This window comes from Chamaea fasciata, unplaced genomic scaffold (genome assembly GCF_029207755.1).
Source record: "Chamaea fasciata isolate MVZ Bird 193981 ecotype frontalis unplaced genomic scaffold, bChaFas1.0.hap1 SCAF_29, whole genome shotgun sequence".
Lineage (NCBI taxonomy): Eukaryota > Metazoa > Chordata > Aves > Passeriformes > Sylviidae > Chamaea > Chamaea fasciata.
The window spans coordinates 2,354,166-2,378,877 of record NW_027094114.1 but is presented as its reverse complement, the minus strand read 5'-3'; the positions used below and the strand labels follow the sequence as shown (position 1 = coordinate 2,378,877).

Sequence of the window (24,712 nt, the reverse complement as noted above, 5' to 3'; positions counted from 1 at the left end):
GTGTCCCGGCAGGCAGGGGCAGGATGTCCCGGCAGCGCAGGAGGTGCAGGGTCACGCTGCAGCAAGAGGAGCAGCGCCGAAGAAGCTCGAAGGCGAGGCAGAAAAGCGGCCCAGCTTCTGCTCGGCGTGCTTTGCGGCGGCTGAGATCCTCGAGGAGCGGCCGACACGCGTCTCCCGAACGCCGGAAGCAGAAAAGCACGCAGCTGCCTCAAGCTGTGTCTTTTACCTGCGTTATCTCTCCCTTCCACCTTTTGTCCATCTCTTTGTTTCAGCCAAGCACTCTCAAGTATCCAACACCCGGTCCCCTTGGCAACCCGTGGGGAAAAAATTCCCCAGAGAAAGAAGGAACAAACCCAACCCCCAACAGCCAGGATCACAGATTTGTTCCCAAGGCTGCAGATGAACGGATTTAGGAATGGGAACAGGACTGTGTTCAGCAGAGCTCCAGTTCTGTTGGTCCTCAAGGAAACATCTTCTGCAGGACACGTGCAGAGAGCAATGCAGCTCCCACGGGCAATGGATAAGGTGACAGGATGGGAAGAACACGTGGTCAAAGCTTTCTTCCTCCCAGAGGCAGCTGGAAGATGCAGAACACAGAAAAGGACGCAGATGTCAAATGCCAGAGTCAAACATAAGGAGCCCAGCACGACACACGGTAAGAAGACAGAGTCTGTTTCCCAAAGCAGGCTGGTGTCAGAGCAGGACAGTTTGAACAAGGGGGAGTTGTCCCAGAGGAAATGGGGGATCTTGGAGCCACAGAAAGAGCTCAGAGAGGAAGAGCAGCGGTAGCTCAGCAGGACAAAGCCGAGGACCCAAGCAGCAACACCCAGGTGGACACAGAGCTGAGGCTTTGTGATGTCAGCATAGAGCAAAGGGTGGCAGATGGCAACACAGCGGTCAAAGGACATGACAACCAGGGAAAAACTCTGTGCAGCCCAGGGCAAAATAAAAATAGTTTTGGGCAAAGCAGCTGCCTAGTGAGAGAGTGTTCTGACCAGAACTCAGCATCACAAACCATTTGATGCTTGTGGAGGATGTAAACCAGATTTCCGGGAAGGCCAGGCTGCAGATGAAAACGTCCCTGGGGGTTTGCAGGTGGTGATCCACACACAGGAGGAAAAGGATGGTTTCATTCCCCATCGCTGTTGTCAGGTACATGAGCAGAAAGACCTGAGATAAAAACATCCGCAGTCTTGAATCATGCTCTGGGAAACCCTCTAGGATGAACTCAGTAACTGCTGTTGCATTTTCTGGTGCAGAATTCCAGCTCTTCGTGCTGAGACAGGAACATGGCAAAAACAAGGGCGATAATTTCACAGTCTGGACAAACATTTCTATCCTTCCTTCTCTGCTTCTTTCTTTTCCTGCAGTCTTGCCATAAAGCACAGTGATTGCATTTCAAACACTTTGTTGCCCAGTACTTTTTAAAAGAGTAGTTTCCTGCCCAAGAGTTTCTTGGGGATTAGTTTCTTGCCCAATATTATCTTGCCCAGTAGTTTCTTGGGGAGTAGTCCCTCCGTCCCTTTTATTTAATCTTCCTTTCTTTCTTTCTCTCTCTCTCTCTCTCTCCTTCCTTCCTTCCTTTCTTCCTTCCTCCCTTTCTGTAATGTGGTGACCTTATCCTCCCGAAATCACTGCCACGTAACCTCAGCCCTGCACAGCTTGGGACCTTTACCTCTGCCTTGCCAATTTCACTGTGATCTCCCAGAATGCACTTCTAGGCCCCAAAATTGCTACAAGCAACAGGAGCCTCCAAAAAGTGCCTCTTGCTTTCTCTTCCTCTAGACCCACTACTCCAAGAGCAAAAATTACCCAATACCTCATTGCAATCCCTACACCTGCCAAGTTTCTTACCACCCCCACAGTGCAATCCCTACATTTCACCGCTCCACACCACCCTACCCCATGGTACCCTACACCATCCCATCCCATTCCCTCCCATTCCCTCCCATTCCCTCCCATCCCATCCCATCCCATCCCATCCCATCCCATCCCATCCCATCCCATCCCATCCCATGACTTCTGGGCAGGAAGTCCCTTCCAACCAGGACTTAAAACCTCGGGGGCAGCCGCAGCCTCTCGGGCCAACCTGGGCTATGGCCTGACCGCCCTCCCAGGGTACAAGTCCATGCCCACATCCCATCTCGGCCTGGCCCCGGCAGCACAAAGCCCTTCCCTGTGTCCTCTCCTTGCAGACCCTTGGCAAGAGTCTCTCTCAGCCAGCAATTACTGCTCCTCCCTGCTGTGGGTCACAAGCTGCAAGTTGATTTTCTCCCCGTGGCCCCGGCCCAGCCCAGAGCCAGGGCCAGGACCTTTCCCCGCAGCTCTGCGGCCGCTGCCTCCCTTCGGCCGCAGCCCAGCAGACGCAGCTCGGAGCTCCCCGGGGGCTGCGGCTCCTTGCCAGGGCCGGCGCTGGGGCAGCTCCACCTGGGCCCCGGGGGAGCAGGGACAGCAGCCCAGGGAACGGCTGGGGCTGGGCCAGGCTGGCTCTGGGCCAGAGAGCAGCAAAAGCTCCTTCCCCTACAGGGGGCTGGGACACTGACCAGGCTCCCCAGGGAATAATCACAGCCCCGAGGCTGCCGCAGCTCCACGAGCTTTTGGACACCCCTCCCAGGGATGCCCAGGCCGCCATTGCCTGCACTCCATCATTCCTCTGGGTCCCTCTCAGCTCAGCCTCTTCTGCCATTCTCACCTCTGGCTCAGCCTGTGTGTCCACTCCAGGGGCTGACAGAGCCCTTCAGAAGCTGGTGGGGTAGGCACAAAGAACTGGTTGAAGGGCTGGGAGAAAACTTCCCCTGCTGTCATTTCCTCACAGAAAGTACCATCCTTAAAGTAACCCCAAAAACATACACTTAGAATGTGATAGCCGTGTATCTATGTGCTTAAACTTCAAGCAGAAGTTAAAAATCCATGAATTCCTCACCTTATCTGTTGGGTTTGGTCTCCTCACCTGAGCTTAAAGATGGTAAAAAGCCTTTTTTCCCTCTGAAAGCCCCGAGCCAGGTCGCAAGAAAGAAGTGGAGTCCTCAAGGTCTTGTTCTCTTGATATTTTGCGTTGTTTATTGTTTCATATCTTAAAATGTTCTCCGTGCCCAGTGGAGATCTGAACAGCAGCTGGGACACGAGGCGACTCCCCCCACAGTTGGATGTCGCAGTCCCTTTATACAGAAAGTTACATATCACCTGTTTACACTTATATTCCAATACCTATCACCTATAGTAAAATGGTCAACTTTACTCTGATCCAATCTCCTTAAACTACTTTCTGCCACCGTCACCAAAAGATGGAGGCCAGGGGAGAAGAAGGAAGAACTAAGGGCAACACCCTAAGTCCTCCATCTTGTCCCCCATGTACCTATATTCTAAAAAGTCAAAACTACATCATTTCTCATCCTATACCAAACTAAACTACTTTTTTCACATCTTTGTGGTTTGTAATTCTTCCCTCAATGTTGGAAGCCGTTCCCATGGACTGAAGTCAAAGACAGTGTCTTCCTGAGCTCCGTGCCAGGGTCTCCAACCCCCCTGTACAGCTCCAAAACCCCCCTGTACAGATCTCAAACCCTCTTGCTCAGGTCTGTGGCCTCCCAGGGCATCCAGAGGAATGCCCTGGACTCCGACATTATCAACCCATAAAACAAACTAGATAACAGACCCAGTAGCCTTAGTTATAGGGCCCATGTTTTGATAAGGGCCTGCAAATGGGAGGAATACAGCCACAACCATGTGCCATCCAAACCAGGGTAAGCTAGACAACATGGTGTTACCTAATGGGGTTTCTATAGCCAACTCACAGAAAATTACAAGCTGGCCAGAAGGTGAAAACTTTGGTCTCACTGATGAAGAGGAGCAGAAACAAGTGACAAAGGCTGAAGAAGCTCCTCTGTCCAACCAACTGCCAGCAGAAGAAACACTCTACGCTCTTTTCACTGACAGCTCCTGTCGCATCGTAGGGATGAACTGGAGGTGGAAGGCAGCTGTGTGGAGCCCCAGGCAGGGGAGTATGGAGACAGGCCGCTGAAGCTACTGAAGGAGAAGGTGGATCGAGTCAACTTGCTGAACTGAAAGCTGTTCAATTGGCCCTGGACATTGCTGAAAGAGAGAAGCTCTACCTCTACACTGATTTGTGGATGGCAGCCAATGCTCTGTGGGGCTGGCTGGGAATGTGGAAAAAGGCCAGCTGGCAGCAGAGGGGAAAACCAATCTGGGCTGCTGATGAATGGAAAGACATTGCCACTAGAGAACAGTGAGATGTTACTTGGGCAGAGAAGCTACCTATGAAAGTCCGCCATGTAGATGCCCATGTCCCCAAGAGTCGGGCTAATGAGGAGCAGGTAGATCAGGCTGCAAAGATAGAGGTGTCAAAAATAGATTTAGATTGGCAAAACAAGGGAGAGTTGTTCCTAGCTCGATGGGCCCATGATGCCTCAGGTCATCAGGGCAGAGATGCCACCTGTAAGTGGGCACAAGACTGAGGGGTGAATTTAACCATGGACAGTATTTCTCAGGTTATCCATGACTGTGAGACGTGTGCTGCAGTCAAACAAGCCATGCGGGTGAAGCCCCTATGGTATAGTGGGCGGTGGTCCAAATATAAGCATGGGGAGGCCTGGCAGATTGACTACATCACCCTTCCCCAAACCCTCCAAGGAAGGTGCTATGTGCTGGCCATGGTGGAAGGCACCACTGGCTGGTTGGAGACCCACCCTGTGCCTCACGCTACTGCCCAGAACACTATCCTGGGCCTGGAAAAACAAGTCCTGTGGAGACATGGCACCCCTGAGAGAATCGAGTCTGACAATGGGACTCATTTCAAGAACAGCCTTACCAACACCTGGGCCAGAGAACATGGCATGGAGTGGGTGTACCATATTCCTTATCACGCACCTGTGGCCGGGAAAGTTGAATGGTGCAATGACCTGCTTACAACCATTTTGAAGGCACTGGATGGGGAGACTTTCAAGAACTGGGAGATTAATTAGCAAAGGCCACCTGGTTGGTGAACTCTTGAGGTTCCACCAACAGAGCAGCCCTGCCCAATCTGAGCCCCTGAGAACAATAGATGGAGATAAGGTTCCAGTGGCACACATGAGAGATATGCTGGGAAAAACTGGATTAATTCTGCCTTCAGCAAAGACAATCCCATCCGTGGGGTTGTCTTTGCTCAGGGACAAAGTTGCAGCTGGTGGGTGATGCAAAAGGATGGAGAGATCCGATGCATACCTCAAGGGACCCTTGTTTTAGGGAGAACTACCCGAGACACTGTGTCTGTATCCATGTTTGCATGTATATATGTATATAATTAAGGTAGCGAATGTATGTATATTATTTAAAGGTTTAAATTCAATGTAATATGTTGGTATGGGGAAAAAATTGGGGTGGATATCGTTGGGGGTTAGATTTGTTTCTTTTTTGCTTACAGAATTTTGTCCGATAACTTGCTCGGAGACTAACTGCTGGGTACTTGTGGGTGCTTGACTAAAACAAAGCAGTAGCCAGAAGTCAGGAGAGTAAGTGTAGCATTGGACTACACTTCTTTTGTCTCTGGGAGTTTCCCTCGGAGGGGGAAGATAATCTGAGTTTTGGGGGCAGGTAGAGGATGGGGCTGGGGGCAGCTACGCTGTCTCTTGCCCTCGTATTTAGGAGAGAGGATGGCCAGGCTGCTGCATGCTGTGGGAGGAATCCACTGACACTACCAAGTCCGGTCCTGGGAAATCTACCCTCTGCTCGTGTTCCCAGGAATTCAGGGCTGCCTCCTCCTGCCCTGCTGGAGCTGGGCCGGCCCTGTCTCACCACTGCCCCTTCTTCGGCACAGCCCTTTTTGCTACTCTGTGGGCCTGCACTCCCCTGTCCTGCCGGGACGTCCCTGCCAATGCAGCTACCACCGTGGAGCTTCTGATATACCTTACCCACCAGCCCAGGATTTTTCACTGTTCCAGCTTGGTGCTCTCAGAGTCCCGCAGGGGCACCAAAATCAGACTGCCCCAAGCTTTCTGAAACAAAGACGCTCAAGGTTCCTGGTTCTGTTTTGTTGTTAATGCTGTTGTTCTTGTTGTTTGTTTGCCTTGTTATACATACTAGAAAAGAACTGTTATTCCTATCCCCATATCTTTGCCTAAGAGCCCCCTCAAAATTGAAAATTATAATAATTTGAGGGAGGGGGTTTCAGTTCTCCCTGCCCCTCCCTAGTAAACACCTGTCTTTTCCAAACCAAGACACCCTTATAACCTGGAAACCGTTAAACAATAAAGATGTTAAATTTCCCAAAAATGTTTCAGGTAAAGAGGATTAGAAGGAGAAGAAAAAGAGAGATTGAGAAAGACAGAAGATCTATATCCAAAGACACACATATAGCTAGCAACTGCTTGGGTTCCAGTGTGGGTGAGACATAAACCCCAGGAGAAGGAGGGTCCACACCATGGGCTGAGCTTGTGATCCGTCTTTTAAGCTCCTGGGCCTTTGTGTGGCCACTGTGACACTGCAGAGCCAAGGAGACCATTGCTGACAGTACAGAACCCTACAGAACCGAGGGGCCATGGTGCCTCATGGAATCAAGGTGACCATTGTGAAACTCAAGGGCCCCATGGAAGCAAGGGAACGTGGAATAGGCCTGGCTGGTTTGGCCTCCCAGGGGCTGATGGACAGGTCTGGCTGACCTTGGCATGTTGAGGGCTGCTGCTCATCTGGCCCGGAAGCTCTGGGGCTCTGTGTTCTCCTTCTGTGGAAAAGAGCTGTCCTTCTCCTCCAAGGGCCTGTGGCTAAAGTTGGGATTCCTCCTCCAAATTTCCTCAAATGGAAAGATTGTTCCCAGATGACATCTGCCAGGAAAGACTGATCTGGCTGGCCTGGAAACCTGGGGTCCATCTCACATCTGCCATTCAAGCACTGGGACCATGTGCTTCTTTTTTCTATGGGAAAAATGCACCTTTCACTTCAAGGTGCCCATGGCCAAAGTTGGGGATCCACCTCCAGAATTCCCTATATCCAAGGATAGCTCCCAGACCAAAGCTGCCAGGAGAGACAAGTCTGGCTGGCCTTGGCTTCCACAGATCTGGTTCTCATCTGCCTTTGAAGTACTGGGGCTCTGTGCTTTCCTTCCTAATATAAAGTACTCTTCTTCCTGCCCCAGAAGCTATGGCCAAAATTGAGATTCCACCTCCAAAATTCCCTATGTCCAAGGATTGCCCCAAAAAGGTGACAAAAAGACAAAACGTGCCAAGGGGAGACAAGTCTGACTGGCCTGGCCTATGGGTGGCCACCTGTCATTTTCTTCCAAAACAATTGGACTTCGTGCTTTTCCTTCCTACAGATAAAACCATCCATTTCCACCAGGCACCCATGGCCAAAACTGGGATTCCACCTCCAAAACTCCGTACATCCAAGGATTACTCCCAAGGGAAAGCTGCCAGGACAGACAGGTCAGGCTGCCCTTGGCCTCTTGGGGGCTGCTTCTCACCTGCTTCTGAAACACTGGGGCTCAGTGCTTTCCATCCAATGGAAAAGAACCATCATTCTTGTCAAGGTGTCCATGGCTAAAATTGAGATTCCTCTTCTCAAATTCTGTATGTCCAAGAATTCCTCCCAGGAAAAAGCTGCCAGGACGAACAGCTCTGGCTGTCTTGGCATCCCAGGATCCACCTCTCTCCTCTTCTGCCTTTGAAACACTTGTGCTCTGTGCTTTCCTTCCAGTGGAAAAGAACCATCCTACTTATCAACACAGAAATGTCTGAATGTGGGATTCCACCTCCAAAATTCCCTATATCCAAGGGTTGCTTCCAGACAAAAGCTACCAGGACAGAGAGGTCTGGCTGGCCTTGGCCTCTGGTGACCGCCTTTCATCTGCTCCTCAGACATCGGTGTTCCATGCTTTCCTTCCTATGGAAAAGAGCCATCCTCCTCCTCTAGGTGGTAATGTACAAACTTGGTATTCCGCCTATAAAATTCCCTATATCCAAGGATTGCTCCCAGACAAAATGTGCCAGCACCATCTCATCTGGCTGCCCTTGGCCTCTGGTGACTGCTGCTCATCTGCCCCTGAGATACTGGGGCTCGGTTGTTTCATTCCTATGGAGACCATTGTGACACGATGGGGACCCCATGGAACCAAGGGGCCACAGTGACATTGCAGGGTACCATGGATCCCAGGGGCCATTGTGACACCTCAGGGTCTCATGGAACCAATGGGATCATTGTGGCACTGCTGGGCCCCATGGGACCAAGGGGCCAGTGTGAAGCAGCAGGGCTTTGTGGAACCAAGAGGCAATTGTTGCATTACAGGGCCTGGTGGAACCAAAGGTGAACCATTGTGATCCTGCAGGGCACTGTGGATCCATGGAGACCATTGTGACATTGCAAGACCACATGGAATCATGGAGACCATGGTGACACTGCAGGGCCCCACAGAACCAAAGGGCCACTGTGACCCTGCTGGGCCTCATGGAAGCCAGAGGCCATTGTGACACCTCAGAAGGGAGAAGAACATTGTGACACTGTGGGAAATCCGCGGCGGGAGAAATGTGGCACTCAATATGAGTGATCGGCAAATCTCGTTTATTGATAATTCACACAATGCTTTTATAATAACACTAATAAGCTCATGCATATTGCAAAAGTAAGCTCAGGATTGGTGCTCAGACTAAAAATCAGCTACGCCTCTTTCTACATTTCTTTGTGGTTACGTAGTTTGAGTAAGTTTTAGTTTTACCGTGCTTCTCCCTCATATCTTTCAGCTACAAGGTCTTGTTATCGTATTTCAGCTGTGCTCAAGGACATGCGAAGCTTACTGCCTTGCTGGTTCTCATGAGAGTGCCGGTGTGCTCAGCAAAGCTCTCTCATGTCTGCGTGACCTTTTGCAGCTAGCCAGTTATCAATCACACTCTCCACATGACACTACAGGCCTCGGGCCTCATGGAACCAAGGGAACATGGAACAGATCTGGCTGGTTTGGCCCCTTGGGGTCCTCCTGACCAGTCCAGCTGTATGTAGAGGGCTGCTACTCATCTGCCACAGAAGCACTGGGGCCCTGTGCTTTCCTTCCTATGGAAAAGAACCATCCCTATTTCCAGGTGCCCATGGCTGAAATTCGAAACCCCTGAAAAGTTCCCTATATCCATGGGTTTGCTCCCAGCCAAAAGCTGCCAGGAGAGACATGTCTGGATGGCCTTTGCTTCCCAAGGGCTGTCTCTCATCTACTACCAAACACTGGGGCTCAGTGCTTTCCTTCCAGTAGATTAAAACTGCCTTTCTCACCTAGGTGCCAATGGCCAAAATTGGAATTCTACATCCAAACTTCTGTCTACCCAACGATTCCTCCCAGACAAAAGCTGCCATTACAGACAGGTCTGTCTGGCCTTAGCCTCTGGTAATTTTCTTAAACTATTAGCAGAACATTTTAAGTTCTCAAAAACTTGGAGAGGGCCCAGAGCTCTCCCAACATCGGTTTTGGAGGCCTCAACCACATGACCACAATAGAGGGACAAAGGAGCTCTGTGCTCACTGGAGTGGAGACTGAGGACAGCAGTGGAGAGCCCTGGGAGGGATTGAAGGGTGGATTAAGAGATGGTGGATCCTTTTCACATACGAGAGAACAGCCAGACAAAGAAAGAGTTCATGCCAAGGACACCTGGGGAGGCCCAGACTGAGAACAAAGAGAAAGGAATTGCACTCCCAGGGCAGGGCTGTGGGGCAACATGTCCCTCCGAAGGAGTCTGGAGCAGCCCAAGGCTCTGTGTGCCCAGGCAGAGGCAGGCAGGATGCACAGCTGTCAGCAAAGGAAGGGCCCAGCCAGGTGGGGCAGCCGGGGGATGACGACAGCCTGCAGGGACACAGGCGCAGGGCACGGACACCGTGGGACAGCCTGGGCTGCACAGGGCACAGGGATGGGCAGCAGCTGCAAGGCCCTGACAGAGCCAACTCCTGCAGCACTTTGGCCATGGCTGCTGGGCCTGGGCCTGAGCCATGAGGAGGAGACAAGTGACCCTTGCAGGCCTGGGGCCTCATTGCCTCCTTGTCCCTGCTCAGCAGCCTGGCAGGGGCCGCCCCATGGTGCTGCCTTTGGCATTGCACATCCCCACATCCCAGTGGGCCGGGAAGAGCCCTGAGCACTGAGGGAGGGACAGGATGTGCCTTGGCGGGGGCTGGGGCTTGGGCCTTGGCCCTTTGCATTTTTGGAACACATGCAGGTTTGCTCAGCATCAGACACCTTTGCCTTGTTTGTCCCCACCTGTCATCAGTGCCTGCAGCGATGGAACCTGGGGACACTTCCTCCATTTGGTCTCTCTGTGGGTCCCGTTAAAACTTCAAGAAACTTCAGTGTTTCAATTTGACTTTGAGTTCTGAGAAGTTTTTTGAACACTCTCTCAGGGACAGAGTTGAATGTAAACACCAAATCCACGGGAGAGTCATTAAAGTCCTTGTGCTGTGTCTGTGCTGCTGAGCTGGGCTGGGCTCCTGGCACAGAGGCAGCTTCTTGCAACAAAGAAAACTTCTAGAAAGACATTTCTTCTGAGGAGAAATCCTCCTTCTGATGGGTCACCTTTGCTATTTGAAATGTAGACTCAAAGTTTACAGTGGCATAACAAACTTTTCTGTTCCTTTCTCATCAATTGTTAACACTCTCCTTTTTGTTTGTTTTGGTTAATTTTGCTCTTAACAGTAGAGAACATCATTCTGTTACATGGAACATTTGCTTTTGAACTTAGACCTATTGATATCTATGCCTATGGAACCTACGCCTATGGAATATTAAGTTTTAAATACAATACGTATGTTTCACGAGCAAAGAAACACGTTGAAGTGAACAATTGGCCCCCAGACCCTCCAGGATCCCTAACTGTTCCCTCAGCGTCCATTTAGCACCCCCCCCCCCCAAGCATCCCTGGATCCCCTGAATGCTCCAACCCCACAGATTTCCGTTGGAGCGACTTCAGGGAATTCATCTCCAATCAACCCCCCTGGCCTCGGAGCCCCTCATAACACGGTTCTGTGCCTAAAATTCCTGCCATGCCCCATGGCCTTGTGATAGATAAGAATTGTTATGAAGTTATAAGTTGTTGGTTATAGAGTTGTAATGTTTTGTTAAATTTAGTTCAAGAGTTATAATGCTGTTTGGCAGTTTTGTCCACTCTGTATCCCTTACCCCAAAATCCCACTTACCTGATTCCGTCGCCTTTCCGTCGAGTCAAACCGTTGCTGCTCCCTGGCATCACTGCTCTCCATTTCTGCTGCTGCTTTTCCTGCCTGCACCCTGCCTGCACCCAGCCTGTCCCATTGGCTTGTTCCCTGCTTGCTCCACTTCCTGTCAGATCCTCTTCCTACTTCCTGCTGACAACCGGCCTGTCAGTCAGGCTGCTGCTGCCACCCTTATGGGAATTAAAGAACCCAGCTGCATGATGGGACCATATCAACACCAAGAGCCCCTGGCGAAAACGAGCCAACTCAAAGTTTAAATCTGCCAAAGACAGCACTAGACTGACCATACACAAGGGTATTTATGCCAAGGGTTTTCATAAGCCTTTTGTATCTCACCGTAACTTACAAAGTACTTAAAGAGCAAAACACCCCTGGACTCAATGAGCCAAGAACAGATCTTTGGAAACCCCACGAGGCAAGAACTCTCACTTTGCAGCACGAGCAGCAAAGTGGATTGCACCTCTTCCTCAGCGGTGTGGACGAAAGAGAGCAGCAGCGGCCTAGGCCACCCCTCGAGACCCTTGTTTATTAATTAAGGCATTTAAAGGAGGAAACTGTGTGTCCTGCCATTTGTAACAGCCTCAAGAGCCCGGTTGCAGCTCCCCAAGTTCCCCCCAATTCCTCCCGAACCCTACACGTTCCCCCAGAGGACCTCAAGTCACGGCTCGGACACAAAAGTGTCCCCCAAGCGCCTTCCTGGACCCCAAACGCCCCGTTCGAGCCACTTCCGGGACTACAGCTCCCAGCATGCTCCGCGGCGCACACAGAGCCCTATTCCAGCTGTGACTCCATCTCCCGCCATGCCCCGCGCCCCACCGACAGCCATTGGAGCTGTGCCTCGAACTCCCATGATGCTCCTCGGCCCCGTTACACCGTGTTCTACCCGCGCCTACAACTCCCATCATCCCCCGCGCCACAGAGAGTCCCCTCAGGGCCCCCCAAGTGCCCGCCCGGACCCCGAATTATCCGACAGAATCCTTTAGTGCCCCGCCAAGGGCCCACGCGGCTCCCCCAAGTGTCCTCCAGACCCTTAAGTTCTCTAGAAATTCCTTCCCCAGCTCCAAAACATCCCCAAATGTGCCCCAGAAACGTCTCCGTGGACCCCAAAGTAGCCCCTTTTACCCTCTCTGAGAAAATGATGAATACGGTTACAAAAGGACTAAAACCAGGACTAATTAGCATAAGAAGGGACAAATCAATAGCCAATAGAGGTCAATGAATTAATGAAGGGAATAGTGTTACTTAGAACAAATGGCCAATTTTTTTTTAGTTGCTAAAAATGTATACCTTTTTCAATATAAATCTAAAATTAGGTATGTAAAGAACAGTAATAACATTATGAATCTGGAAAATATAATTATAATTTAAAAATAATTACATTTTATTTTTTAAAAAACATAATTTTTTTATGTTTTGTGATGTCAGTCCTTGGTGGGTGAGGTTAGATATGGTGAGGTTGGGGTGAGGAGCAGGTGTTCCAAACAAGGTCAGCCTGCAAGGGGCTCATTCTTCACCATGCCCAGACCTCCTAAGGAGACATTCCGAATTAAGATCACTTGGGGAATGCTTCTGTCACTTCTTCAATGAACTAAAATATAAAAAAAGTGCCCTTGATTAAAAAAAAGAAAAAAGAAAAAAAAAATCATGAGATGCACTTGGCAATCTCCCTCCTTAACAGAACTCCAAACTGACTCCAAGCAGCTGCACAAGCCCTGGAGACTTGAAGACAACTGAAAAGAGAGAAAGAGCTCGTGAAGGTATTCTGTATTTTCATGAGCCCCACACTGGATTTGGGGCTGAGTCCAGGACGCTTAGGCATGGAGAGAGGGTTGGAGAAGCTGCTCAAGGAGGCAGAAGCAAAACTCCAAGTCCCTTGGAGCATCCCTGGGCCCCACTGAGGGCAGGGAGTGCCAAAGGCTCCCCAGGGACTGCTGAGAGCAGATCCTTGAGGCCAGGATTGCAGGGAGCCGCAGGCTGTGAGCAGGGAACTGCAATGCTGAGCAAGGCCTGGGCTGGTTGGAGGGAGCAGAAAGGCCAAGCCCTGAGCCCAGGCCTGGCACAGCAGGGCCTGTCCCTCCCGGGTGGCTCGGGGCTGGTTGTGGGGCAGTGGGATGGGAGGGGCAGCAAGGACAAATGGCACAAAGCTGCAGGGCCTGCCAGCCTCCTCAGGGAGGGGCCAGGCAGGAGCAAAGTGCAGCCCCTGAAAGGAAAGTTCCTTCTGTGGGGCCTGCAGAGACGCTGGCAGAGCCCAGGGGACAAAGGCCTGGGTGCCTGTGGCCCTGCCAGCCCTGCCCAGCCCTTGGCCATGTGTCCTGCAGGCTGTGCCCCCTGTGCGTGCTGCTGCTGTGCCCTGGCCGGCTGCACATGCCCATCTCGCTGTCCCCCCAGCATTTCTCAGCCCAGCATTTCTGTGCCCTCCCTGGGCTCCCTGCACCCCGCGCTGCCGGCTCCTGGCACACAGAGCCAGGCCATGGCCCAGCCTCATGCTGGGACACCTCCTGCACCAAAATTCTGCCCTAGAGGGACTTTTCTTTTTGATCACCTCCACACTGAACCTTTCAAGCTTTGGGGAGGTTTCCTTCTCTTCCCACTGCCAAGGAAAGCTCTGTCTCCTGATGTTCCAAAATAGAAAAGGGCTGGTGGGAGATAAATGGTGGTCAGAGGCATTTTGGGGCAAAGTGACCATGAAATTATTGAGTTTTAAATAGTCTGTGAAAAAAAGGAGGGGCATCAACGAAATGCTGCAATGGATTTACAGAGGGCAGACTTTGACCTATTCAGGATGCAGATTTGGGGAGTGGCAAATAAGGTACCAATTTTTTTAAGGGAAACGGCCCTTAAAAACAAAGGATTCCAAGAAGGATGGACACATTTCAAGAAAGAAATCTGGAAGGAGCAGTGTCTTGGTTTAGGAAGACAGGTATCTGCTAGGTAAAATTACAATCAGAGGCTCTTTGGTAAAGATTTGGGAAATAGGAATAGCAGTTCTTTACTAGTATGTAATACAAAGCAAACAAACACAAAAAAAACCTCCCCCCCCCACCAAACAACTACAGCATTAATGACAAACGACAACAGTACCAAGAACCTTTAGGGCTTTGTTTCACAAAACCCAGGGCAGTTTGGTTTCGGTGTCCCTGCAGGATCCTCAGAGCACCAAGCTGGAACAGTGGAAAAGTCCCGGGCTGGTAGCTGGGATGGCAGGATGTCCCGGCAGCGCAGGGGGTGCAGGGTCCCGCTGCAGCAAGAGGAGCAGCGCCAAAGGAGCCGAAGGCGAGGCAGAAAAGCGGCCCAGCTTCTGCGAGTGGCAGAGAAAAACTCAGGATTCAGGTCGAACCGGTGATAGTAGATTTCCCAGGACTGGATCCCTTTGGCCACAGTGAAACTCCTCCAGCCAGCAACAGCCGTTCTCCGCTCCGCGTGCTTTGCGGCAGCTGAGCTCCTCGAGCAGCGGCAGACACGCGTCTCCCCAAACGCCGCAAGCAGAAAAGCACGCCGCTGCCTCAAGCTTTGTCTTTTACCTGCGTTATCTCCCCCTTCCACCTTTTGTCCACCTCTTTGTTTCAGTTAAGTACTCTCAAGTATCCAACACTTGGTCTCCTTGGTAACTTGTGGGGAAAAAATTCTTTAGAGAAAGAAGGAACAAACCTAACCCCCAACATTATCCACCCCGAATTTTTTTCCCATACCAACATATTACATTGAGTTTTAACTGTTAAAAATACATATATATATATGCAAATATGGATGCAGCCACATTGTCATGGGTAGTTCACCCCAAAACAAGGTCTTTTTGAGGTATGCATCGGGTCTCTCCATCCTTTTGCATCACCCACCAGGTGCAACCTGGTCCCTGAGCGAAGACAACCCCAAGGATGGGATTGTCTTTGCTGGAGGCAGGATTAATCCAAACAGTTTTTCCCAGCATACCTCTCATGTGTACCACTGGAACCTTATCTCCGTCTGTCTTTTGCAAGGGCTCAGATTGGGCAGGACCTGCTCGGTTGGTGGAACCTCGAGTGTTCACCAACCAGGTGGCCTTTGCTAAATTAGTATCCCAATTCTTAAAGGTTCCCCCACCCAGTGCTTTCAAGGTAGTTTTAAGCAGGCCATTGCACCGTTCAACTTTCCCGGCCGCTGGTGCATGATAAGGAATATGGTACACCCACTCAATGCCATGTTCTCTAGCCCAGGTGCTTATAAGACTATTCTTGAAATGAGTCCCATTGTCCGACTCGATTCTCTCAGGGGTGCCATGTCTCCACAGGACTTGTTTTTCCAGGCCCAGGATGGTGTTCCGGGCAGTAGCATGAGGCACAGGGTAGGTCTCCAACCATCCAGTGGTGGCTTCCACTATGGTTAGCACATAACGCTTGCCCTGGCGGGTTTGGGGAAGGGTGATGTAGTCAATCTGCCAGGCTTCCCCATATTTATATTTGGACCACCGCCCACCATACCATAAGGGCTTCACCCGCTTGGCTTGCTTGATTGCAGCACATGTCTCACAGTCATGGATAACCTGAGAAATACTGTCCATGGTTAAATCCACCCCTCGGTCTCGGGCCCACTTATAGGTGGCATCTCTGCCCTGATGACCCGAGGCATCATGGGCCCATCGGGCTAGGAACAACTCTCCCTTGTGTTGTCAATCTAAATCTATCTTTGACACTTCTATCTTGGCAGCCTGATCTACCTGCTTGTTGTTTTGGTGTTCCTCATTAGCCCGACTCTTGGGAACATGGGCATCTACATGGCGGACTTTCACAGGCAGCTTCTCTACACGAGTGGCAACGTCCTTCCATTCATCAGCAGCCCAGATTGGTTTTCCTCTACGCTGCCAGTTGGCCTTTTTCCACCTTTCCAGCCAGCCCCACAGAGCATTGGCTACCATCCACGAATCAGTGTAGAGGTAGAGCTTTGGCCACTTCTCTCTTTCAGCAATGTCAAGGGCCAATTGAACAGCTTTCAGTTCAGCAAGCTGACTTGATCCCCCTTCTCCTTCAGTGGCTTCTGCAACCTGTCGTGTGGGGCTCCATACGGCTGCTTTCCACTTACGGTTCATTCCCACGATGCGACAGGAACCGTCAGTGAAAAGAGCGTAGTGTGTTTTTTCTGCTGGCAGTTGGTTGTACGGAGGAGCTTCTTCAGCCCGTGTCACTCGTTCCTGCTCCTCTTCGTCCGTGAGACCGAAGTTTTCTCCTTCCGGCCAGTTTGTAATTATCTCCAAAATCCCAGGGCGATTTGGGTTTCCAATACGGGCACGCTGTGTGATGAGGGCAGTCCATTTGCTCCATGTGGCATCAGTGGCATGGTGCGTGGAGGGAGCCTTTCCTTTAAACATCCACCCCAGCACTGGTAGTCGGGGTGCCAAGAGGAGTTGTGCTTCTGTGCCAATCACTTCTGAGGCGGCTTGAACTCCTTCATAGGCGGCCAAGATCTCCTTCTCTGTGGGAGTGTAGTTGGCTTCAGATCCTCTGTAACTTCGACTCCAGAATCCCAGTGGTCGGCCTCGGGTCTCCCCTGGCACCTTCTGCCAAAGGCTCCAGGACAAACCGTTGTTCCCGGCTGCAGAATAAAGCACATTCTTCACATCTGGTCCCGTCCTGACTGGGCCAAGGGCTACTGCATGAGCAATCTCCTGCTTGATCTGGGCAAAGGCTTGTTGCTGTTCAGGGCCCCAGTGGAAATTGTTCTTCTTGCGGGTAACCAGGTAGAGAGGGCTCACGATCTGACTGTACTCAGGAATGTGCATCCTCCAAAAACCTATGGCTCCTAGGAAAGCTTGTGTTTCCTTTTTGCTGGTCGGTGGAGACATTGCTGTGATCTTATCAATGACCTCAGTGGGGATCTGCCGCCGTCCATCTTGCCACTTTACTCCCAGGAACTGGATCTCTCTGGCAGGTCCCTTGACTTTGCTCTTCTTGATGGCAAACCCGGCTTTCAGCAAAATCTGGATGATCCTCTCTCCTTTCTCGAATACTTCAGCTGCAGTCTTTCCCCACACAATGATGTCATCAATGTACTGTAGATGTTCCGGAGCCTCACCTTTCTCCAGTGCAGCCTGGATCAGCCCATGGCAGATGGTGGGGCTGTGTTTCCACCCCTGGGGCAGCCGGTTCCAGGTGTACTGCACGCCCCTCCAGGTGAAAGCAAACTGAGGCCTGCATTCTGCAGCCAGAGGAATGGAGAAAAATGCATTGGCAATGTCAATAGTGGCATACCACCTCGCTGCCTTGGACTCCAGCTCGTACTGAAGTTCCAGCATGTCCGGCACAGCAGCGCTCAGCGGTGGAGTCACTTCATTCAATGCACGATAGTCCACAGTCAGTCTCCATTCTCCATCAGACTTGCGCACAGGCCAGATGGGGCTGTTGAAGGGTGAGTGGGTTTTGCTGACCACCCCTTGGCTCTCCAGCTCACGGATCATCTTGTGGATGGGGATCACGGCGTCCCGATTTGTCCGATACTGCCGACGGTGCACTGTCGAGGTGGCAACAGGTACTTGTTGTTCTTCTACCTTCAGGAGTCCCACTGCAGATGGGTTCTCTGATAGTCCCGGCAAGGTGTTCAACTGCTTAATGTTCTCTGTCTCCACAGCAGCTATTCCAAAAGCCCATCTGAGTCCTTTAGGGTCTTTATAATATCCATTCCTGAGGAAGTCTATGCCCAGAATACATGGAGCCTCTGGGTCGGTCACAATCGGAAGTTTCTGCCACTCCTTCCCGGTCAGGCTCACCTCGGCTTCAACCAGAGTCAGTTCCTGTGATCCCCCCGTCACCCCGGCAATGGAAATCGGTTCTGCCCCCACATGTCCCGATGGCATTAGAGTACACTGCGACCCAGTATCTACTAAAGCTTCATATTTTTGTGGCTCTGATGTGCCAGGCCATCGAATCCACACAGTCCAAAAAACCCGATTTTCCCGTGCCTCTTCCTGGCTAGAGGCAGGGCCCCTCTAGCACTGGTTATTATTCCCTTCTTGGACATACATGGTAGAGGTTCCTTCGAGGGAATCTGACACAGCATTCCCACCTCCGTAATACCTGGCAGCTTGCTCATGGGAGGCTGAGGCTACCTTCATTCTAGTGGAACTCCCTCTGTTAGCGTTTCTCTCCTTGAGCTCACGTACCCGTGCTGCCAGGACAGAAGTAGGTTTCCCATGCCACGCTCCCATGTCCTCCCCATGGTCCCGCAGATAAAACCACAGGTCAGCTCGAGGGGTGTACCCTCTCTCTCTCGCTGGGGGATGTTGGGCTCTGATTCTGGGGCCTGTGACTCGCACCGGTGCTACATGGGAACTGTTCCTTCTCATCTCCTCTCTCACCTCCTTTATCTCCTCTTTGAGTTCCTTCACCACCGCAGAGACATGAGCCTGCATTGGGCCACTGATCATACTTTCATAATTTCTGAGCTTGTTGGCAACAGAACCCACTGTCTCTCGGTTATCCTCGGCATTAATTGTTGCGATGAATGTGGCGTATTGGGATGGTCCATGAGTTGCCAGATTCCACAACATGTGCCCTGTGCATTTAACCTTGTCGGGGTCATTATCATGCTGTCCGGTCCTCCCAAAAAGTACTTCCAATACTGCCACTTCTCTCAACTGTTGGATTCCTTCCTCAAGGGTCTTCCATCGCATTCTATGGTTGTGCTCTTGCATTCTGTCTCTGTGGACAAATCTCTCTCTCACACTCATTAGAAGTCGTTCCCAAAGGGGAAGGGGCCTTTGCTCTCCTACAAATACCTGATCTATACCTGAGTCCTGGGTCAAGGGTCCCAAATTCCTTGCTTCAGCACTATCCAGTTGCACACCTGTACCCATAAGGTCCCAGACTCGAAGTAGCCAGGCTGTATAAGCCTCACGTCCTCGTCGTGCAATATCTTTTTGCAGATTACGTAGACTTTCATATGTCAGGGACTCAGTGATGATCTCAACCTGTGGCTCTTCTGTGGGCTGTGAGGACCCTCCTTTCTTACCCTTAATATCAGGATCTGACGATTTCACTTTACACTTCCTTGTTTCCACAGGGGCGACTGCTGCTGGCTGTGGCTGCCCTTGTGGTTCAGCTGGAACCTGGACAGTTGTAACATCTGTGGGTTCCACTGCTGCACCATCAGTCTCTGCCTTCTCGGGGCAGGGGGAGGGTTTTTCATGAGCTGGGGAAATGTACTCCCTCAGCATCTGGCCCATCTCATGTATCTCTTTTACCAGAACCTCAACCCAATCCGGGTGGGTCCTTTCTGAGGCAGGCTGTGGGGCAGAGTCAGGCTCTGGGGTATCATCCCTATTCTGTGGGGTAGGTATCAGGGTGGTTATCCAGGTCAATCTTCCCTTATCTCTGAATGCTAAACAGAATACGCATATTAGCAGCACCAGCCATTGTATGATATCATTAGCATTCAGAGAGGATTTAAACCCTTCAAAAACTGGTGGGGCAGACCCAAAGAGATGGGTAAAGGGTTGGGAAAAAGAAACTTCCCCCGGTGTCATTTCCTCACAGTAGGTACCATTGTTAAAGTAACTCCAAAAACACACAGTTAGTGTACGATAGCCCTGAATCCATGTGCCTGCCTTCCAGAGGAAATTAAAAATCCATGAGTTCTTCACCTTATTAAGCCATAAAATAAACTGGATGACAGTCACAGTAGCCTTAGTTATAGGGCCCATGTTTAGATAAGGGCCTGCAAATGGAAGGAATACAGCCACAACCACATGCCACCCAAACCAGGCTAAGTTAGACCACATGATGCAGCCTAATGAGGTTTTTATATCCAACGCACACAAAAGAAAGTACTAGGTTAGTTAAGAACTGCTATTTCTCTTCCCTTTTCTTTTCTCAGTGCCCTCAAGCCCCACGTTGGGCGCCAAAATCTGTCTTGGTTTAGGAAGACAGGTATCTGCTAGGTAAAATTACAATCAGAGGCTCTTTGGCAAAGATTTGGGAAATAGGAATAGCAGTTCTTTACTAGTATGTAATACAAAGCAAACAAACACAAAAAAAACTCCCCCCCCCACCAAACAACTACAGCATTAATGACAAACGACAACAGTACCAAGAACCTTGAGGGCTTTGTTTCACAAAACCCAGGGCAGTTTGGTTTCGGTGTCCCTGCAGGATCCTCAGAGCACCAAGCTGGAACAGTGGAAAAGTCCCGGGCTGGTAGCTGGGATGGCAGGATGTCCCGGCAGCGCAGGGGGTGCAGGGTCCCGCTGCAGCAAGAGGAGCAGCGCCGAAGGAGCCGAAGGCGAGGCAGAAAGCGGCCCAGCTTCTGCGAGTGGCAGAGAAAAACTCAGGATTCAGGTCGAACCGGTGATAGTAGATTTCCCAGGACTGGATCCCTTTGGCCACAGTGAAACTCCTCCAGCCAGCAACAGCCGTTCTCCGCTCCGCGTGCTTTGCGGCAGCTGAGCTCCTCGAGCAGCGGCAGACACGCGTCTCCCCGAACGCCGCAAGCAGTAAAGCACGCCGCTGCCTCAAGCTTTGTCTTTTACCTGCGTTATCTCCCCCTTCCACCTTTTGCCCACCTCTTTGTTTCAGTTAAGTACTCTCAAGTATCCAACACTTGGTCTCCTTGGTAACTTGTGGGGAAAAAATTCTTTAGAGAAAGAAGGAACAAACCTAACCCCCAACAAGCAGGAACAGCGTGTCCCTTTGTGCCAAAATATGAGCTAGAAAGGAAAATTACTGCCCTGGCTGGGCATAAGGTTTTTGCAAGAACTCAGGGGAAAAAAGAGGGTGCATCACCTTTGGACAGACGGGGAGGAAAATCAGGAAATATTAAAGAATGTTGCTACATCATGCACAAAGAAAATTACAGAGGTGAAAGCTCAATTAAGACTTAAGCAGGTTGCTTCTGTAAATGATAATACAAATGATTTTATCAATACATTAATGGCAAAAGGATGGGTAAGGAAAAGCTCCATTCCTTATTGGGGGGATGTGGTTACCAAAAATGAGGAAAAGGTTGAGGTACTTAACCCCTTCTTTGCCTCAGTTTTCAACAATCAGTCAGGTTGTCTTTAGGACAAGTGTTCTCCTGAGCTGGTAGATGGGCACAGAGAGCAGAACAGCCCCCCTGTAATCCAGGAGGAAGCAGCTGCTGACCTGCTGAGCCACTCAGATGCTCACAGGTGTCTCTGGGACCAGATGGGATCCATCCTAGGGGGATGAGGGAGCTGGTGGATGAGCTCCCCAAGCTGCTCTCCATCATTTCTCATCAGTGCTGGCTCCCCAGGGAGGTCCCAGAGGACTGGAGGTGCCAACGTGAGCCCATCCCCAAGAAGGGCTGGCAGGAGGATCTGGGGAACTCCAGGCCTGTCAGCCTGACCTCGGTGCCCAGCAAAGTTATGGAACAGATCACCTTGAGTGCCATCACACGGCACCCACAGGATGGCCGAGGGATCAGACCCAGCCAGTGTGGATTTCAATATTTGCATTGATGGTCTGGATGAGGGGACTGAGTCCACCATCAGCAAATTTGCAGCTGACACCAAGCTGGGTGTGAGTGTGGATCTGCTGGCGGGTAGGAGGGCTCTGCACAGGGCCCTGGACAGAATGGATCCAGAGCCCAAATCCCATAATGGGAGGTTTAACAAGACCAAGGGCCGGGTCTTGCACTTTGGCCACAACAACCCCTGCAGTGCTACAGGCTGGGGACAGAGTGGCTGGACAGTGGCCAGGCAGAAACGGACCTGAGGGGACTGCTGGACAGCAGGCTGGAAAAGAGTCAGCAGTGTGCCCAGGTAGCCAAAAAGGCCAATGGCTCCTGGCCTGGATCAGGAATGGTGTGGCCAGCAGGACCAGGGCAGTGATTCTTCCCCTGTACTTGGCACTGGTGACTCAGCACTTCGAGTGCTGTGTCCAGTTCTGGGCCCCCAATTTAGGAAGGACATTGAAAGGCTGGAGCGTGTCCACAGAACGACAACAAGGCTGGTGAAGGGTCTGGAACACAACTCCTATGAGGAATGGCTGAAGGGTCTGGGCATTTTATCGTGGAGGAGAGAAGGATCAGGGGAGACAAGGTGGTGTCAGGGCACAGGTTGGACTTGATGATCTCCAAAGTCTTTTCCAACCTTGCTGATTGTGTGATTCTCTGAAACCACCTTTGAAGCAGTTGCAGGATGAGCCCTGGGCCTCTTCTTCAGAAGGTCCAGGAGCCCAGGTCCCTCAGCTTCCCCACACAGCCAAGGGAGGCTCCCATGGTGGGATGCTGTTTGCCCCCACCCTGTCCACAGCCATCCTAGGGCTGCTCACGGGGCTTTTCTCTGCTCAGCTTTGGCCTGGGCGTGTTCTGGAGAGAGCCTGGGCAAGGAGCCTGGAGCCCCCAGGCCCTGCCCTGAGGCGTCAGCGCTGCCCCAGCGCTGCCCATGGCCTGTCCCTGCTGCAGCCCCGGCACTGCCACCCCCAGCCCTGTGCCCAATTCCCGAGAGCACTCAGGCCCTACAGCAACACCAGGGCCAGGACGGCAGCGGGGCAGGGCCACGGGAGCAGCACTGCCAACACCAAGGGCTGCTGCTCCTGGGCACAGCTGCTGTGCCTGCCCTGATCTGCCCCCAGCTCTGCACACAGACATTGCTGCTGCAGCTCCAGAGAAGGGAAAAAACCTCGGGATCTCCAGTGAAAACTCTCCTGGGAGATGCTTTAGTTCCTTTAAAAGCCACTGAGAGCGCAGTTCTTCACTGACACAGTCTGTGGGCACAGCTGCTCTGCCTGCCCTGATCTGCCCCCAGCTCTGCACACAGACATTGCTGCTGCAGCTCCAGAGAAGGGAAAAAACCTCGGGATCTCCAGTGAAAACTCTCCTGGGAGATGCTTTAGTTCCTTTAAAAGCCACTGAGAGCGCAGTTCTTCACTGACACAGTCTGTGGCCACAGAAAACTTAGAGAGAAAGAAGAGAAGAAAGGACACAATGAACATCATTGCTTTGTGAACATCACTGAAAACTAAAACAAAGGAAAAAAACTGACAATCAAACCAACACTATCAAAGATGACAGAATCATTACAAGTTTATTACAAGTGATTTGCAGAAACTGGCCAGCAGTTTAATGTTTCTGAAATCGTCCAGTGATCAGAGTCCACACTGCAGCCTTGAGCTTCTGGTTCCTCAGGCTGTAGATGAGGGGGTTCAGGGCTGGAGGTACCACAGAGTACAGAACTGACAATGCCAGATCCAGGGATGGGGCGGAGACTGACAGTGGCTTCAAGTGGGCAAAGGCTACAGTGCTGACAAACAAGGAGACCACAGCCAGGTGAGGGAGGCAGGTGGAAAAGGCTTTGTGCCGTCCCTGCTCAGAGGCAATCCTCAGCACGGCCCTGAAGATCTGCACATAAGAGAAAACAATGAACACAAAACAGCCAAGTCCTAATGAGGTAGTGAAAACAGAAACCCCAAATTCCCTGAGGTAGGATTTGGAGCAGGAGAGCTTGAGGATCTGTGGGATTTCACAGAAGAACTGGCCCAGGACATTGCCATGGCACAGGGGCAGGGAAAATGTATTGGCTGTGTACAGCAGAGCACAGAGAAAGGCACTGGCCCAGGCAGCTGCTGCCATGTGGGCACAAGCTCTGCTGCCCAGGAGGGTCCCGTAGTGCAGGGGTTTGCAGATGGACACGTAGCGGTCATAGCACATGATGGTCAGGAGGGAAACCTCTGCTGAAATGAAAAACACAAACAGAAAGAGCTGTGCAGCACATCCTGCATAGGAGATGGTCCTGGTGTCCCAGAGGGAATTGTGCATGGCTTTGGGGACAGTGGTGCAGACGGAGCCCAGGTCGGCGAGGGCCAGGTTGAGCAGGAAGAAGAACATGGGGCTGTGCAGGTGGTGGCCACAGGCTACGGCGCTGATGACGAGGCCGTTGCCCAGGAGGGCAGCCAGGGAGATGCCCAGGAAGAGGCAGAAGTGCAGGAGCTGCAGCTGCCGCGTGTCTGCCAATGCCAGCAGGAGGAAGTGGCTGATGGAGCTGCTGTTGGACATTTCTTCATTTTGTGCATCGTGGGCTGTTGAAAGAACATTGACCAGTTGGGACAGATTTCCTTGAGTCAATCCTATGCTGATTTATTAGGAATCCGTTTAAAACTATTTCTGTTGTTTTGGAGGAAATTCAGTAATTTTTTGAGTTGATCTTTGTGCTTCTGAGTTACTGCCTCATTTTCAGCATCACTCTTAACCTGAACCCTGGGGAGCCCAGAGGGAAAAGAGAGCTCCCTGTGCCCTAGTGCAGTCAGACCTGCTGGTCCCCACACAGGTGCCCTTTGTTCATTTCACCTCCCTCTCTTTCAGGATGGACACACTTAAAACACGCTCGGAAAACAAAGTGGACTTTTTGAAGACTTCCGTTTCAAAATTAATTTCTCTAAACTCTTCTCTCTTTCCATGTGCAGCTAGACAGGGACAGATTCCAAGGGCTGGTCTCTCTCTGCTGCATGGAGTTGTGCCTACTGGGAGCTGTTTCTCTGTATCCAAGACTTGTCCCTGTCAGTGCTCCCAGAGCCCAGCCCAGCCCTGGGGGCTGAGCTCT

The 24,712-nt window shown here is 51.4% G+C and overlaps 2 protein-coding genes across 2 annotated transcripts; both read right to left on the bottom strand.

Moving 5' to 3' along the window:
• Positions 1-374: 374 nt before the first annotated feature.
• Positions 375-1,140, bottom strand: LOC136302544 (olfactory receptor 6E1-like; the record flags this gene model as incomplete). Its single annotated transcript, XM_066206019.1, is given in 2 exon segments — positions 375-918; positions 920-1,140. Coding segments are annotated over 2 exon segments (765 nt in total), but the record flags the coding sequence as incomplete, so codon positions are not given.
• A 22,095-nt stretch (positions 1,141-23,235) lies between these two features.
• Positions 23,236-24,168, bottom strand: LOC136302542 (olfactory receptor 14J1-like). The gene has a single exon (XM_066206018.1). The coding sequence runs from the start codon at positions 24,166-24,168 to the stop codon at positions 23,236-23,238; it is 933 nt and encodes a 310-aa protein (XP_066062115.1).
• Between the last annotated feature and the right edge of the window lie 544 nt (positions 24,169-24,712).